The 17,162-nt window shown below is 59.1% G+C and overlaps 1 protein-coding gene across 8 annotated transcripts in view; it reads left to right on the forward strand.

Annotated features, from left to right (window-relative positions):
- MACF1 (microtubule actin crosslinking factor 1) overlaps positions 1-17,162 on the forward strand; it is a 131,661-nt gene that overhangs the window by 18,192 nt on the left and 96,307 nt on the right. For 4 of the 8 annotated variants that reach the window (XM_084222734.1, XM_084222740.1, XM_084222737.1 and 1 more), the window contains exons 1-6: positions 1,515-1,857; positions 7,394-7,455; positions 8,423-8,512; positions 9,452-9,550; positions 11,125-11,202; positions 12,555-12,647. In XM_084222734.1, coding sequence (XP_084078860.1) covers positions 1,755-1,857; positions 7,394-7,455; positions 8,423-8,512; positions 9,452-9,550; positions 11,125-11,202; positions 12,555-12,647 — 525 coding nt within the window. In that variant the 5' untranslated portion in view covers positions 1,515-1,754. Of the gene's footprint in view, positions 1-1,514; positions 1,858-7,393; positions 7,456-8,422; positions 8,513-9,451; positions 9,551-11,124; positions 11,203-12,554; positions 12,648-17,162 lie in introns of those variants that run through there. The other 4 variants (XM_084222739.1, XM_084222741.1, XM_084222735.1 and 1 more) reach the window with 3 other exon arrangements.

Consider the following 17,162-nt stretch of genomic DNA (forward strand, 5'->3'; position numbering starts at 1 on the left):
GGGGCTGCAGGAACCCCAGGGGAGGATGCAATCATGGGATTATGGGATGGTTGGATGGAAAGGACCTTGAAGATCATCTCATTCCATCCCCTCTGCCATGGGCAGGGACACCTTGCACCATCCCAAAGGTGCTCCAAGCCCTGTCCAACCTGGCCTTGGACACTTCCAAGGATCCAGGGGCAGCCACAGCTGCTCTGGGCAAACTGTGCCAGGTTTTGGGATGTTTCAGGCAGTGTTTGGGTCTGTCAGGTTTTGATATGGTTTTCTTTGTGTGCCTGACTAGCTGGGGTTTGGGGACCTGCTCAGGGCTGTAAATATCATGTAAATTTCTGTTTGCACCTGGATGAAACCCTGGACCTGGTGGGGTTTCCCCAATGTGGAGCAGGAGTTGTGGGATGGCATCTGATGCTGCATCTGCTGGTCAGTAAATCCTGAGCTGGGATTCCCGGCTCTCCCACCAGTAAATCCTGAGCCAGGCTGATGCTCTGCAGCTCTGCTCTGTGCCACCCTCACCTGAACAACTCCCCGAGCCCCGGCAGAACAACCCCCTCTTGTCTGAGCCCGGGGAGAGAGAAACAGTGAAAAATGAGCCTTTAATTCCATACAGCCTCCCTCCAAGAGCCACTTTCTCCCTCCGGAGCTGGCAGTGAGGGGCTGTGAGATCAATCCAGGCTTTGTGGGAGCCTCCCCAGCCCGTTTGCTTGTGGTTACAAGGGCGGAGGGGCCGGGCAGGCACCGGCTGCTCTCGGTTTCCCCGCGCCGTTCCTGGCACCGCCGGCAGCGGAAGCGTTTCCGAACAGAACCGAAACCCTGAGTAACAGCCAACACCACGGTGCAAACCGTTAGTAAACGGGGCTGGGCTGCACAGTCTGCCCTGCTGAGGGCAGGCAGGACACCCAGCCACGGGAAGGGTGGGGGAGTACACAAACCTCTGGTGTCAGAGCATCTTTTGGGGCGTTTCCTCGCGGTGGGGTGTCCTTACGTTATTCAGAGCATCCAGGGAGGGTGATGGGGATGTGCTTGTGCTCCTCAACCCCCAGAAGGCCAAATTTTGTCCCCGTTGCTTTCAGCCCCTTGCTGGGCAGAGTTTCCTGCGGGCAGACGCGGCTGGCTCCAGCCCGAGTGCCCCGGGAGCCCCTGGAAGCGCTGCCTCCGTGTCCCGGCTGCGCTTGGCACCTCCGGCCGCTGCTGGCAGGGGACGCTGCTGGCTGTCACCCATCGCGGGGGGGTCACTGAGGTTTTGTGCCCGTCCCGAACCCCCCGGTGAATTCGGGGACGTCGTGGCGATGCCTCCACGGCAGCTGCCGCCGCCGATATCCCCTCGGCTGCGGCTCCTTCCCGGCGGGGCTGGGAATGGATATTGAGGAGATGACGTCTCTCCCCAGCAAGCGGGGAAGGGAAGGAGGGGGGGGACGACGAAGTTTGGCCGCGAGAACTCCGAGGGAAGATGTTTGAGCCGGCCTGACGCTCGCTTTTCTCCCTTTACCCGCCCCCTCTTGGAGCTCCCAAATCTCCCAGTCCCAGCGGCGCTGGCTGTCCCAAGCCCTGCCAGCTCCGGGGACGCCGCAGGACACAGCCAGCTGCGGGCAGAGGCGCACGCACGGAGTTTGGGAAGTTTCTGCAGGCAGCGGCTCAGCCCCCATCCATCCACCCATCCATCCATCCATCCCCTGACCCCCCCGGCCATGCCGGGCTCCAGCAGGAGGAGGAAAGCCGGAGCCAGGCTCGGGCTGAGGGGCCGGGAATAGGAAGCGATGCCGCTTTCGGAGAGCTCCTATCTGCCCCCCGCCGCCTTTGTCCTGAGCCACGTCCTGGGCATCGCCGGCGTCCTGTACTGGAGGAGCCGAAGCAGGGAAGGTAGGGGCAGGGAAAGGGGGTGCCGGGGGGGCACGGAGCGCTAAAATGGCCGGCACGACCCGGCACGGGTTGTTGTCCCTCCCCAGGAGCCGTGGCAGCGGCAGGGACAGGGACAGGCGTGGCTGTGGGGAGGAGGGAGGAGGACACGGCAGCGGGGAGGGCTCAGTGGGCTCTGAACCCGAGTGGGGAGGGGGGACAGAGGTGTGAGAGCCTAAATTTGGCCTCACCACCCCTTGTCGGCCTGTGTGGGGCTGGGGGCCAGTGGGATGAGGGGGGATGAGGCTGCTTTTTGTCTGGCACAGTCCCACGACACGTGGCTGGGGTTCTGCCTTCCCTTCTGCCCCGCTGGCTCCCACCCCTGCCCGTGACAGCGGCGACTCCCTCCGCTCCCAGCCCCGGCAAGAACAGCCCCGGGAGCTTCTCCCGGAGCTGGCACGGCCTCTCCGAGCAGCTGGGGCTGACCCTGCCTCAGTTTCCCAAAATAGGGCCCGCACATGACTGCTCAAGGAGGGCAAGGATTTGTTACAGGGGTGTGGGATAGCTCCAGGCCCCAGACGGGGACTTGGTAACGCCTGCTCCGTCCCGACCTCTTCCCCCTGGGATTTGTTTGTTTTGATTCCTCGCTCTTTCTTTCCAGCCGTGCTCGTTCTCGCCGGTGCCTCCGCATGGGGCCCTTTCCCCGCGTCCATGACCGATTCCCTCTTTTCTTTCCCTTTTTTCCGCGCAAAGGGGCGGGACCGCGCAGCGCCTGCAGGCTTTGCCCGGGATGCTGCTTTGGGATCCGCTTCCTCCTTTCTCCCTCTGGGCTGCTGGGGAGAGAGGGAGGGTGGGAGGGAATTGCACAAATGTCGTGCAGAATGCACCCTGTCACCCACTAAACCCAGCCCCGCTGCAATTCCTGCTGCTGACCTGCCCACTTACATAATCTCCAGTGTTGTCCAGTGATGTTCTTGGCTCCATTTGGGCACCTCTTGGATGCTTCCCAACTGGACTATCTCTTCCCCGTGCTGACCTGCTGCTTCATCCTACTTGGAGGGATGTTCCCCCCCTACCCCCAAATCTACCCCTTTTTGAAAAAATCCTGAAGTCAGTGTTGCAAGCAGCAAGTATATTCAAAACCTGGTTTTTTTCAGTATTTTTCCCCAGAAAAGTGAAGGTAAAGCCCAATCCTGGAAGAGCAGAATCATTTTGCAGCAAGTTTTTTGCTCTGTGGTGCTCAGCCAGCCCTGCTGAGCATCTGCCCTGCTCTCCTTTGCATCACCACATCTCAGGTGTCTCCCTCATTAAATATCTGGGTGTTGGATACTTTTCCACCACAGGTATCTCTTGTGCATTCTTCCAGGCTGAATCAGGCTCCGTTTCCTCTCCCTGGGTGAAAGGCTCTGTAAATCCTGCCCTGTTGGCTCTGTTGTCATGATGGATTATGTCAGCTCTCAAGTTGGCAGCCAGCATGTTTTAAATACCTTGTGCTCCTCAGCCAGCCAGATTTTTTTGTATATCCCCCCTCTCAGAAGTGCCAAGGTTCAAAAAGCCCCCTGCACGTTCTCATTCTTTGCTTGTTTTGAAGGGAAAACTCTGGGTTTAAATGATTAAAAATTTGCAGCTTTGGCTTTTTAAAGTAACCAAGCCCTCCTTTACCCCATGGTTGGCTTTTGTTTAATCCCATTTTCACCCTGGGCGTGGGCTTGGAGATATCCTCGATCTCTGTGAGATCAGTGCCCTGTCTGATGTCTCCTGTGTTCCTTTGGATTTAACAGCAGGAGAAAGTTAGGGAACCACTTCCCAACTTTATTCCAGGAGCTGGTGGGCAGCACAAAACCCCCTGGTGCCCTCCCAAGGATGGCAAAAGGCCGTGCCAGGGAGCACCGTGTGTTGGTGGGATGGAGAGTGCCGGGGCAGGGTTGGGATTAGGGATGGTGCCTGGCCAGGCACCTTTTATCCTGCTGGTTCCTGGGGCTGGGGCTAGACTCTGGCAGCAGCCTGAGGCAGGAGGAGGCACACAGGGATGGAGGTGATGATGGAGGAGAGATCTGGGGGGGAGCAGCAGCTCCTGGCCGGACGTGCTGGGAGCTGCTGGGGACAGGCAGGCTGCCAGGACAGAGGTTGCTGCAGGCAGATGGGAAGGGAATTGTCTGTGCAGGGCCTTGTGCTGGTGCTGGGGGGGTTCTCTGGCACCCAGCACCTGTGGGAGCCATCCCTGTGACGATGGAAAGTGCCTGGGGATGCTGAGGTCCAGCGGGATGGGGAGTGGGAGTTTTTCTGTCTGTGCTCAGCTGGTGCCCCAGCAGCTGTGGGGCAGGGTGGTTTTTTCCCTGTTTCCTTTTGCTAGGTGAGTTCAAGAGCAGAGGAAAAACCCCCCAGGCCTCACCTTCCCCTTGTGCAGCCCCCAACAGCCCTGGAGCCTTTGTGGGGGTTTGTGCCACAGTGCCCCTGCTCCTTTGGGGTCCCTGTTTTTGGGGATGCAGTGAGCTGAGCTCTGATGAGCAGTGTTGGGAGAGGAGAGGAGATGGGGAGGGAATTGAGCCACGTGTGATCCTGTTCATGGTCTCTGCTTGCTGCTGATGCTCCCTGTGTCACTGCCACTGCGTGCCCTGTGTGAGGCACCTGAGGCTCTGCAGTCCCTTTTCCTGCCACTAGCTTCTCTTTGGAGTGGGACAGATTTTCCTTTCCTTTTCCCCAAAATCTTCCCTCTGTCCCAGCCCTACCTGCCTGCCGTGCCTCTGCTGACTGTCCCTGGATGGTGACAGAGTGGTTTTGGTGGCTGGGGCCAGCAAACCTCTGCTAGAGCAGGGAGAGGACGAGCATGGGGGGGATTGCAACAAGTTATTTGTCAGGGTGACTCTGGAAAAGATTAGCTGGGCAGAGATAAGCTTGCAATGCCTTAATATTGTTAGTAAGCAGTAACCAGCATTATTATTAGCTCAGCTGATAGCACGGGCCCGGGGCTGGGGAGCTTTAATCTGGTTAGAGCCCGGGAACCACCCAGGAGGAGTTGAGTCAGGGCAAAAAAAAACCAGAGGAAAACCCCCATTTCTGCAGGACATGGGAAGAGGGATCTCGTGGAGCAGCCTTTGGGCTGTGGGCACTTCTGGGATGCAGCGCTGGAGGCGGCTGGCTGCCGGCTGTCCGTGCGGGACCCGGTGACATCCATGGTGACATCCATGGTGACATCCATCCTCTGTGCCCTGCGATGCTCGGGGACGCTCTCCCACCTCCCCGAGGCAGCAGCGCGGCTCCTCTCGCCCTCCAGGCCGGGGCAGCAGCCGGCAGAAGGGCTGCAGGGGGATTATATTTAGAAGAAGAGGAAGAGAGGCGCTGATAAGGCGGGCCCCGTTATCTCCCCGCGTGCCGAGCTCCAGCGCCGGCACCGGGACATGATTTGGGCAGAAGCCGCGGGCGGGCGGGCGGGAGCGCGGAGAACAGCCCGGCATTGTCCCTCCCGTCCCTGGTGCAATTAACTGGAAAACAAGACGAGGAAAAACAAGCCAAGAGCCGGGCCGGCGGGCAGTGCCCGGCTCTGCTGGACCAGCCCGTGCCCGCATCCCGATCCCGCCGGGCTGCGGGAGCCGCGCCGCGCTCGGCATCGCTTCGTCCCCGCGGAGCGGAGGGAGCAGCGGCTCTGCCCTTTCGCTGCTGGGAGCGTTCCGAGCCGCTCTGGGGCCGCCGGGAGGGTTTTGCCGAGCTGGGAGCAGCCGGGAGCGGTGCGAGGTCGGAGGCGATGCCGCGGAGGAGGAACCGCTGCCCGCTTTGCCGGGGGCACCGGGGGTAGGAAGTGCCTCGGTGGGAGGAGCTGCGGCCCGGGACTCATCCGTCCGAGCCGCCGGGGCCAGCTCGGTGAGCGGGAGCTGCGGGCAGACCCTCGCCCGGTGCCGCGGCTTTGCCGGGAGCAGCGCTCGCCGTGCGGGCCGGGCCATGGAGAGGCGGCTCCTGTCCGGGGAGAAGCGGCGGCTCAGCGCCTGCCTGGTGTGCCGGATGTGCTGCATCGGTCAGTACCCCTGCCCGGGGACACGGGCTCCATCCATCCCTCCATCCATCCCTCCATCCATCCCTCCATCCATCCCCGCCGGACACCGGAGTGGGGAAGGGACGCGGCACCGCGGCTCTGGAGGGGTCTGGTGAAGGAAAATCCCTAAAAAGCAAAAGTGGGAGCGAGCGGCGCAGCTTCCTCCGGCGGGCACCGGCAGCTGCGGGGCTCCTGCGAGCCGTGCCGGGGATGGAGCTGGCGGGATGGGAAGTGAGGGTGGATGTGGCTCAGCCTCAGTTTTTGGCACCTGGTTCCGTGCCGTGGCCTGGGGAAGGAGTGGGACACAGGGAGGCGACGCTTGTGTCACCCTGTGCCACGTGTTTGCGGTGCGCTGCGAGGAAGCCGCAGGGTGGGTGAGGAAGAGGAAGAACGTTGGGTGGTGCTTTCCAGTCTGCGGGGATGGAGGCAGGGGGAGGTTTGCCCCAGGGTCCCTGGGGCTGTGCAGGGACCCCCAGCGACCCTCCCGTCCCAGGAGGGGCTTCTGGGGCTGTCCTGGGCAGCTTGGCCTGGGAGATGCTGGGTTTTTTGTTCCTTTTTCTCTATTTTTGACTTAAAACCAAAGGAAGGGGTGCTGCTGTCTGGCAGACCCTGATGGCAGAGATGTGTTTGGGTGAGCAAGGCTCGTCCTTTCCTGAAATATCCATGGGGTCCTCTGGGCTGGAGGTGCAGTGCTCAGGGTTGTGTGCCATGGGGGATCTCTCTGTGCTCCAAGGTGATGCTGTTAAATCCTGCTGGACACAGGGCTGCCCTGAGCCCCCCTCGCTGCCTGGGGAGCTGAGTGGGACCCCCCTGCCCTGTGGGACCATCTCCTTTCACCTGTTTGCCTGTGTTTTTCCTCTGGTGTCATTTTTTCACGGAGCAAAAAGCCTGCCCAGAGCTCCCCCATCGCTGCTTGACATCACCACAAACCTCCCACCCCGTCCCCATGCCACCCCTGGGGATGGCACCCACATTGTCACCCTGTCCTGGCAGCGCTCAGAGCTCCCAGTGTCCGGCCAGGGCTGAGCTGTGGGACAGAAATAAACATTAAATCCTGGCAATCCAATGAACCAAAAATACAGGGACAGAATAAGCTGCTAATTGCACGCCGGGCCTGTAACGGGACATCTGGGGGTTTATGTAACACCCTAAAGCCTCCCAGGAGTGGGCAGGGGAGGGGGACACCCTCCTAAAATCGGGCAAACCCCCCTGTGCTGCCTCTGGGCGAGGTGGGTGCTGCCGGTTGTACCTATCCCAGTCACCCACGCTGCTTTCCTTAAGTATCCTTAATCTCAGCCGAAAAAAAAAAGGTGTATTTTGTTCTGCCTGGCATTTCCCTGCCCGGGGGGCACTGCTGGAGCCCCACATCCCGCAGCATTCCCTGAATAAGCTGCCTCTGTTCCCTGTGCCCGCTCGGGATCGGCGCTGGCACCGCCGGCAATCCCTCTGTCTCTTCCCCTCATTTCAAAGTCGTTTGAGTTTCTGCATGAGAAGAACCACTGACCAAGAGCTGCCTTTGTCTCCTTTTGACAGATGAACGGGACAGAGTCCAAAAGAAAACCTTCACTAAATGGGTCAATAAACACTTGATGAAGGTAAGAGTCACGGATTTTGTTATGAAGCCGCTGAAATGACCATCCCTGTGTCTGTTGTAGCTCAGGACTGGCAGATAAATGCCTTTCTAAGGGTTTTTAAGTTTCTTTTTTAATGCCAGCACTGTTTTGAATGCTCACATGAGTCAGAGCAGAGCTGGATGTGCTGGAAATGTGCTGGAGCCTTTGGAGGGCACTGTAGCATCACCACACAGCCCTTTTATTACCTTTCTCTTCTGGGCACTTGGTCCTTGTTTAACATGAGGTTTGTGCATCCTGGGGGAAAGGAGGGGATCCTGAATCCCCCCTCCCATCCCCTTGCCAGGCCATTTTTGTCCTTTGAAGGATGCTCCAGGGTGGAGACAAGATCCAAAGTTTATTAAGCAGGATTAACATGGCACCACGAGGTGCCTCCTGCTTTCTTGGTTAATGTTGGGTGGGTTTTAATTAATTCTCCATTTGCCAAAAAAAAAAGAAAAAGAAGGAAAAAAGTGGTTTGAGCACTAGGTGTCCCAGCTGTGTTTTCCTGCCAGCTTTGCAAAGCTCTGTGCCAAGCTTTTGGCTGCTTCCTAAACCTTACAGAGGAGGGAAAAACAGAGAAAAATCTTGAGGCTGCTGGGGGAAAACATCCAGGGATTCCCAAGTGGGTAAAACTCCAGGACAATCTCTGGGTGCTGGGGGAGCAGAGGCTGCACCTGGTGCCCATGGAAAGCTGCTCTGCTGCCAGGTGGGAGCTGTGTTTTGGGAGGAGTGAGAAGTTAAATTTAGGGGATTTACTGAATCCTGGGGTTACCTGGGGTGCAGATGGTGTCACAGTTGGATTTTGTGTGTGAAATTGGCAGCAGCTTCTGCCAGGCCCTTTGGGAAGGGGGAGGCTGCTTTTCCTGGTGGTGATTTTACTTTTCTTGGTGGTGATTTTGCTTTCCCTGGTGATGATTTTGGCATCACTGATGGCTTTTCCCCTCCCCAGGTGCGCAAGCACATCAATGACCTCTATGAAGACCTGAGAGATGGTCACAACCTCATCTCCCTCCTGGAAGTGCTGTCGGGAGTGAAGCTGGTGAGTCCCCAGGGCTGGGCAGGGATTCTGGGGTCCCCCTAAACCTTCTCCATCCTCTCCCTGCTCCCCCTCCCCCCCAGCCATCAGCTGTCTTTTCTCACCCCATGATTTCAGTTTCAAATATCTGTCATTGTTTCTTTTATTATCATGAATATTATTCTTTATTATTATATTTATCACTGTATTTTTATTTATTTATTTATTTTTACTCAAACCCTTGTCCCCCAGGCTGGTATCTCGCCTGATTATAGTGCCTTGGGTAGAGATCTCTTCTTGCCAAGTTTTACACACCTTCACCTTCCAGATGGGTCTCCATATTTAAAATCATGGATAACAGCAGAATTTGACCAAAAACTGCTTCTGTGGCAGCGTGCCCAGCAGTTTATCTCACATGTGACACTCCTGCCTCGTGCTCAGCTCCTGGGTTTGTAGCAGTCACTGGTGCCTGGAGCATCGTAGAGTTCCCCCTCCTTCCTCCTCCTCCTCCTCTTCCCTCTCTGACTGACACGTTCCCTCAGCTCTGGGAAGATCCCCATTGCCATAGCACAGCAGGAATTATTTTAGTTTCCCCCAAAAATAGGATCTGGGCAAAGATCTCCTACGTCCCTCCGTACCCTCCGGAGACGCCAAACCCGATTTTGCGGGGGCTGAAAACTTGGATCACTCCACTTGTGATCCAGACAGCTTCCTGCTCCTCAGCTTCCAAAACCAGGAGGAAATTCCAGTGCTGGAACCCAGGGCGTGCTGGGGACCCAGCCACCTTCACCCCATGCTGTTGCTGTCTTTTACTTTTTATTTCTCCCCCTGCCTGGGTGTTTCTCCTGTTGCTGTCTTTTATTTTTTTTTATTATTTTTTTTTTTGTTTCTCCTCGTGCCTGGGTGTCACATTTTGGTTTCCATTCTGTGTCCCTGCCGTGCCACCCTCCCCATCCTCCTTAGCCTGTAGAGCCAGCAGCTCAGTGGAGCCTTCGCCTGGTGACAGCGCCGGCCTGGTGCCGTGCCAGCAGCGAGGAGGAGGAAGATGATGATGATGAAGAAGTAGGTTGAGCCTGCCCCAGCCACAGCAGCAGCTCCCTGCCAGTGCCACCAGATCATCCAGTGCCATCTCAGCAGGGTTTGGGATAAAACCCAGCCCTGGGTGCTCTGCTGGAGCAGGAATGTGTTCCCAGGCTCTGGATTGTCCGTGTGGGCACTGCGGGGTCAGCCTGCAGGCAGGGCACGCCACCCCCCCGCTGTGACAGCATGTGTCCCCTCCACGGGGCGGGAGGGGACAGCCACGGGTCCCCCCACGCTGCTCGGGGCCGTGTGGGGGCTGCACACACCTGGCACTGCATGGACAGGCTCTGGGCACGGGCACCTTCTGGGATCCTGCATGGGACTGACTGGGGTGGGAGCGAGCACAGCACAGCCCCAGCTGAGGGTCAGAGCCCAGAATGTGCCCAGAGGTGTTTTACAGCCCTTGTGCTTGGGGTGACAATGCCCTTGTGCAGTGTCACCTCCCTGGAGCGGGCTGTAGCACCTTCCTGATGCTCCTCTGCAGCCCTGGAGGTGTTCCCCTTGCAGGGACAGCTCTTTCCCTTGGCAGGGGCAGATTTTTCCCTTTGCAAGGACAGCTTTACCCCTTGCAGGGGCAGATTTTCCCTTGCAGGGACAGATTTTCCCCTTGGCAAGGACAGATTTTCCCCTTCCAAAAACAGCTCTCCCTTGCTGGGACAGCTCTTCCCTTCAGGCTGGAACAGGAAGGTGGCTCAGAGGTGTCCCAGCAGTTCAGAACATGGCTGTGGGCTGTGTCCCCCACCATGGTTGGAGTGAGATGGTCTTCAAGGTCCTTTCCAACCCAAAGCTCCTGTGGCTCCATGAACATCCCGGTGATTCCTTATCCTGAGGCTGGGATTTCATTCTGGGTGTTGTTCCTCCTGCTCCTGCTGATTCAAAGCCTCCCATCCCCTTTTCCTGACCATGGCTCAGCTGATGGAAACCTCTGGAAATCCCTCAGCTCCAGCAGGGATGGGCAAGGCCCAGGGTGTCTCATGTGCCCCTTCCCAAGGGATTCAGAGGTACCTGGAGCAGCAGCCCCTGCCATGTGTGAGAAGAGCTGGAGGGGCTGATGCTGAGGTCAGGGTTCCTCTGCCATCAGTGGGGACCTGCAGTGCTGAGTCCCCCTGTCCCGAGTCCCCCTGTCCTGAGTCCCCCTGTCCCGAGTCCCCCTGTCCTGCCTCTGCTCCCACCTGGACAAACTGGACTCTGCACCTGTTTGAGTCCACCTCTTTGCTGAACCCTCTTCCCAGCTTGTCTGGCTGTCCATGAGCTGGGCAAGATCCTGCCCTGGGATCTCAGAGGTTGAGCCAGGCCTGGGTACACATCCTCAGGACCTCAGCAGAGGTCTGCATCTCAGCATCTTCCCACCTCCACCTCCCAGCAGGGCATTTTAACCTTCTTCCAGCAGGATTGTGCATAGCCATGACCTTACTTACTCCAGAGCAGGACGTGTGGGAGGCACAGGGGGTCACAGCAGCACTGACAGCTCTCAGGGGGGGTCACAGTGCATGTGGGGTGCTGCCAGCCCAGCCCCACGAGCAGCCTGACCTAAAAGTGCTGCCTGTGTCTTGCAGCCACGTGAGAAGGGGCGGATGCGCTTCCACCGCCTGCAGAACGTGCAGATTGCCCTGGATTTCCTGAAGCAGCGGCAGGTGAGGGCTGATAAAAGCTCATCCAGCAGAGCTGGGTGGTTCTGTGCATTCTTTGTCTTGTCTGAGGCTTTGGAAGGAGGGGAGAAGCAGCCTGTGCTGGGGTGTGCCCGTCTCTGTGGCGCTGATGGAGGATGGATTGCAGGGGGATTTTCCCCGTGGGTGTTGTGCCTCTGGGAACCACCCCTGGCACACAAAAACCACTGTGAAAAAGGGACCTGACCCCAGCTCTGAGAAGGGCTTGGCAAATGTCTCTTTTCTGCACCTCAAAAAGGCTCCCTTGGGGCTCCCTGGCAGATCCCTGCTGTGGGGATGGGTGGCTGTGGCACCTCCCTGCCTTCCCACCAACTTTTGGGGTGATGTGGCAGCTGGCTCTGCCCAGCCCACACAGCCTTGACCTCGGGGCTGGCACTCCTCTGGATCTCAGCATGGATTTATAATCCCCCAGTTTCTGGAGGACAGGCTCTCTCCAGCGGGCTTTTGGGAGCTGCACAGCCCTGGGCACATCCTGCCTGGAGCAGTGGGATGCATCCCCAGACTTGTTGGCTCTGCAGGTGGAACCCCCACAGCCCCAGGGGCTGGGTGTCCTGTTCTGCCTGTTGGGTCAGGTTCTCCCCACCGTGATGCTCCCAGATATGCCAAGGTGATGATGATGATGATGATGATAAATGGTACCAGTTCATGCTGAAGCAGAGACTTTTCTCCCTCGCTGCTGGCCTGAGGGCATGGAATAAATTTGAGCACATTCCCTGCTTCCAGCCCCCCTCCTCCTCAGCTCCTTGATAGAGACATTTTGCCAAGGGCTCTGGGGAACTTGTTTCTCCACTTGGATGAAACAGCTTTGTTCCTTTGAAGTGTGGTGGCCTTGCTGGGATCTTACCCCAGACACTCCTGCCAGGGGATGATCCATGGGGTCCCGTGGAGTGCTGGGGAGAGGGGACTCCCCCAGGGGAGGAGTGAGGGAGTTCCTGCCTTCATTAGAGCTTGGTTTTGAGCCCAGGCTGGAGTTAAAGCTTGGTCATCCCCTTTTTGCCCACTCTCTGTGGTCTGTAGCTGTTCAATTATGCACCAGTGCTCGGGGCTTTGGGGATGCTGCTCTGTGAGCTGAAGTAAAGCCGTTAAGTGCTGGGAAAGCACTTCAGGATGGAGAGTGCTGGAAACATGGAAAAATCCTCCCTGAGCCAGGAGATGAGGTGGCATCTCTGCCTCTTTGGGAAGCACTGGGATCTTCCTGTGTGCCTGCTCCTCACTGGAGTGCCTGGGGTGGCCCTGGGGACAGTGTGGGGGGGACGTGTCCCCCTGCTCTCCGGGTGAGGCTGATGGGAAACTTTAACACTGTTTGCTTTTTTTCCCAGGTGAAACTGGTGAATATCCGCAATGATGACATCACAGATGGCAACCCCAAGCTCACCCTGGGGCTCATCTGGACCATCATCCTCCACTTCCAGGTAGGACATGGGATTTTCTTGCCGTGGATGTGGGGCAGGCAGTGGAATCCTTGTTTTTCTGCATTTTCCATGGAGATGTCGGCACATGGAGGGGTCTGGAGGTTCATGGCAGTGTCATGGAGACCACGCTGGGAGAACTGCAACAGCCTCCCCTCGTCATTTGCATAATGAAATCGTTAATGATGGGTTGTGTGCTGTGGCCTCCCGGGGTTGTTGGCCGTGGCTGTTTGCTCAGCTGGAGTCTCTGGAGGAAAAGAGCAAATTTGGAAGGGGCCACAGGCTGTCATCCCAAGGCACTCCTGGCCCTTTGGGTGGTCAGTGCAGCCTCAGGACTTTTCACTGGAATGGAATGTGTCATCTGGGTGACAGCACAGGGATGGGAGAAGTGCCCTGACCTGGGACTGTCTCCAGCAATTGTGTGCTAGAGATGCTGTTGGAAAAGCGAGTTTTGGGTCTTTGGTAGCTTCAAATTATTCAACTGTAGCTCTGCTGGCTTCAGGGGGGTGACGTGTGGCCCTCAGTGAGTTGGCATTTGGGGTTTGCTGGGCAGTGCTGCTGTCAGCAGCTCGTTGGCCATGTGGCATCAGCTCTGTGGGATCTGCTGTATCCCAGCTCCCTGCCTGATCCCTGCTGGCATCTTCCAGACAGGACTGTGCTGGCTGTGAGACTCTTAAAGAAGATTGCACTGGAAGGCTGTATTTTTGGAGGCTGGGCAGTGCCTCAGGGAGAGGCTTTTGGGGGCTGAGCTGGGTGTAAGGCTGCTGATGAGGCACTTCCCAGGCTTTGGCCCTGGGAAGCAGCCGGGGTCAGGCTCTGGATGCTGATGAGTCACTGCCATCTCCGTGGGGCCCTGGCTGTGGCATCTTGTCCCCATTGTCCTTGTCACCCAGCCCTGGTGCATCTTCTGTTGCAGGAGAGGGACATCAGGAGGTCCTGGGTGCCCTCCATGCCTGGCTGGGAGGGGACACTGCCACCCTGGCGTGGGGGACAGGGTGGGTGACGCGGGAGCGGGGCGGGTGCTGGCCAGCCTGTGCATCCTGCTCCCGCTGCACTAACGGGATTTTTTCTGGGGTTGTAGCTCCATTGTGAACCTCTTAATCTCCCTCAGTGTCCCGGTGCTGCTGCCTGGGGGCAGGCGGCTGGGAGAGCCCCGGAGAGCTTTGGGGTGGGATGGTGCTGGTGTGGAGCTCAGGCTCTGCCGGCTCCGGTGTGGTGATGGTGAGGGGGGTGCCCCGGTGCCCTGGGGGCTTTTCCCAGTGCCCTGGGAGCTCTTGTGATCGCTGGTTTCCCTTAGTCATCTTCTGGATTGCTCCCTGTTGAGCGTTTCCTCGTTGAGCATTTCCTCATTGCATGTTTCCCTGCTTCCTGGGGCTGAGCTCAGTCCCCCCATCTTTATGCCCCCTGCTCCCCGATTTTTGTCTCAGCCCCACTTTTGGTGTGTGTTACCCTACCCTGGTCCCTCTGAGCTGGCAGGCAAATTTGGGGTGCTCCATGCTCCTCAAACCCCTGCCTCGGGAGGCGTTTGGGGCAGGAGCCACAGGACAGAGGCAGGACTGGGGCCGGACTGGGCTGGGCAGCATCACGCTCCCGTTCCTGCTGGGACCCTCTGGCAGCGGCTCCCTGGAGCGGTGCTGGGTCCCCAGGGCACCTCTGTGCCCATCTGTGCCCCAAACTGGGGGAGCCTGGCAGCAGCGTGAGCACATGAGTTGGGCTTTTGGGGCTCCCGGAATTAAGAATTAAGGAGCAAACCTTCCGAACTGGAGAGAAGCAGCCCTGCGGAGCCGGAGCCGGCTGGCGAGCATGCAGAGTCACTCTGACTCCTCCCTGCCTTTTTTTTTTTTTTTTCCCTCCCATTTCTCTCCCACCCCTTCCTTTATTCTACCTTTGCCAACCTTCCTTAGGTTTTGTGTTTTATCCCCGTCTTCCCCACCCTCTCCCACTCCCCTCCTCGCTCCGCTGCCTGATTCCTGCTCCCTGTTTGTGTTGGCAAGGGCCGTGCTCCAATTACCTCATATTTGGAGAGAAGGACGCCGCAGCCAATCCCCGCTCCCTCTGCTTTTAGGTCAAGTGATTTCTGAACTGCAGTGAGATGCTTTGAATTTGTCTTCTCGCAGCGCCCAGGCTGTAAGATGGCTGTCTGGAGCGGCGGCGGTGGCGGCAGGGCTGGCGGGAGGGGACGGCGACAAGGGGCAGCCGGCGGAGCGCTGCGCGCCGGGCGTTTGATCCGATGAAGCCCGGGTCGGGATTGATTCGGGAGCCGGCGACTCGCTCAGCTGCGTTCCTGCCGGCACCGAGCAGGAGGAGATGGGGAATTCGCTGGGCTGCGTTAAAGAGCAGAAGGAAAAAGCTGTGGGGAAGGCACCGCTGTCTCCCAAAAAAAGGGTGCGCTTCAAACGGAGGCGGAGAGGGAAGAGGAGAGCGATGCCGGAGGCAGCCCCGCAGGAGGAGCCCCCGGCGCTGGAGGTGGCCGAGGATGAGGAGGCGCCCAAGTCGCAGGCAGCCCCAGGGCAGGAGGGAGGAGAGGAGCCCTCCGGCAGCCGGCCCCGCGGCGGGGACCCCGATCCGGCGGCGCTGCACCCCGGCATCATCGTGCAGGTGAAGGAGCGCTTCCAGGGGGAGGTGCAGAAAGCGCGCCTGGTGCTGGAGCCGCAGCGGCCGGGTGTGGCGGGAGCTTCCCGGGAGGAAGGCACCACCGTCATCGCCCGCCTGCTGGAGAACCCGGCCGAGAAGGACTGCGAGAAGGCGGTGAGCCGGCTGGTCGAGCTGCAGAGGAGCGGCAGCTGCCGGGCCGTGCTGCTGCCGCTGCGCGCAGGGACCGATGGCCGTGCCGGGCCGCTCCTGTCCCCGGGCAGCGCCGGCTCCGGCCAGGAGGCAGCGGCCAGGCGGGAGCCGGAGGCCGGCAGCGCCCTGGATGCCTGGGGGAAAGGAGGCAGCGATGATCCCAGCTCCAGCGCCGCCTGGACCTGCTCCTCCGCAGCAGAGCCGGGCACCGTGTCCGAGCTGTCCACGCCGTCCCCCATGGTGGATCAGCTGGAAAACCCCAGCGCGGGGAGAAGCTCGGGGTTGCCATCGTCGGCTGGGGCCGGGGAGGGAGATGGTCACGGGCTGCCGGCTTCCCGCAGCCCCTCCTCCTTCAGCGGCAGCGCGGCCCGGAGCTCCTCGGGGTACGGCAGCGACCGGCCGGCCAAGGGCACCGGAGCTGGTGGGACCACGGTGTCACCCTCCGATGGTGGCCTCAGGCTCGCTGTGGAGGGCCGGGCTTGCAGGGGGAGCTCGGGGACAGCCGGAGCAATGGTCAGTGTGTGAGTGTGCCCTCGCCCCCTTTCCGGAGCGGGGTGGGGGGACCTGAGGTGCTCAGTGGACCCCAAATCCTGGTGGCTCCTGGGCATGGTCGTTTCGGCAAGGGGCAACCTCGTGCTGAGCACGGGTGGCAGGGTGCTGGGGAAGAAAGCTCCTGAGGCTTTTCCCCTGCAGCATCTCCACTGGGAAAGTATCCTTGGGGACTGAGCTGTCTGTCCCCTGCTCCTGGCACAGGCAGGCTTGGAGTGACAGACCCTGGGTGCGGCTGGTGGCTGCTGTCACCACTGCCACTCGTGCCCTCAGGGTGTGAATTTGGGCTGTCCCCTTCCTGCTGCCCATGCAGGATGGATGGCAGCAGGATGAACATGGAGCCGTGGGGGCTCTGCCTGCTCTGAGGGGTCTCCAGGAGGAGCAGGAGGGGATGATGCTGTGTTTCAGAGCCTGTTGCTGCTTGCTGGTCACTCTTTTGGGGGTGACAGCATGGGCAAAGGTGCCCTTGGGTCTGGCCAAGCTGTGAATGCCCCACAAGTGTGTGGTTCAAGGGGCTGTGGCCCCAATACCTTTGCCAGGCTGGGACCACTGTCACAACCACCATGTGGCCTTCAGCATCCTGCCACCAGTTGCTTGATGCACAAAGCTGATGCTGGAAGGGTTTGGCCCCAAGTCCTGCGAGTTTCCAGTCTCTCTTCTTGCTGGTGCCTCCCTAAATCTTTGTCCTGTCACAGGCATGTGAAGAAAGGAGGGTGGAGCCGGTGCCGCACCCTGCACCTCCATAAGCACATCTCTCGGAGAGTTTCCTTCAAGGATCCTCTCAGGGAACAGGCCCAGTGGTTGGAGAGCCCCAGTGCTGTGTCAGGGATTAAAAATAAAGGATTTACCAGATCTGGGTGCTGTGAGTGCTCCTGGATGGGCAGCACTGCTGGAGAGCCCGGGTGGGGCACAGCTGGTGGGTGGGTTCACAGAAAGGTTAATTTTGCTCTAAATTAAGAGCCATCAGGTAATTAATAAAGGGGTGCTGAGCAGGGGGAGCTTTGTGGGTCCTCCCCTGCTCCCTGCAGGCATGGAGGCTCCCATCCTGCATCCTGCTGCTCACCCAGCACATCCTCCCATCCATCCCGGCTCCCGCCAGGTGCCCGCTCCCGACATCCCTGGGGAAAGGCAGCCCCGGGGCTGGAGGAGTTAAAAGCAGCTCCGGCAGTGTGGCGGCAGCTGACA

This window comes from Fringilla coelebs (assembly GCF_963513975.1).
Source record: "Fringilla coelebs genome assembly, chromosome: 28".
Taxonomy (NCBI): Eukaryota; Metazoa; Chordata; class Aves; order Passeriformes; family Fringillidae; genus Fringilla; species Fringilla coelebs.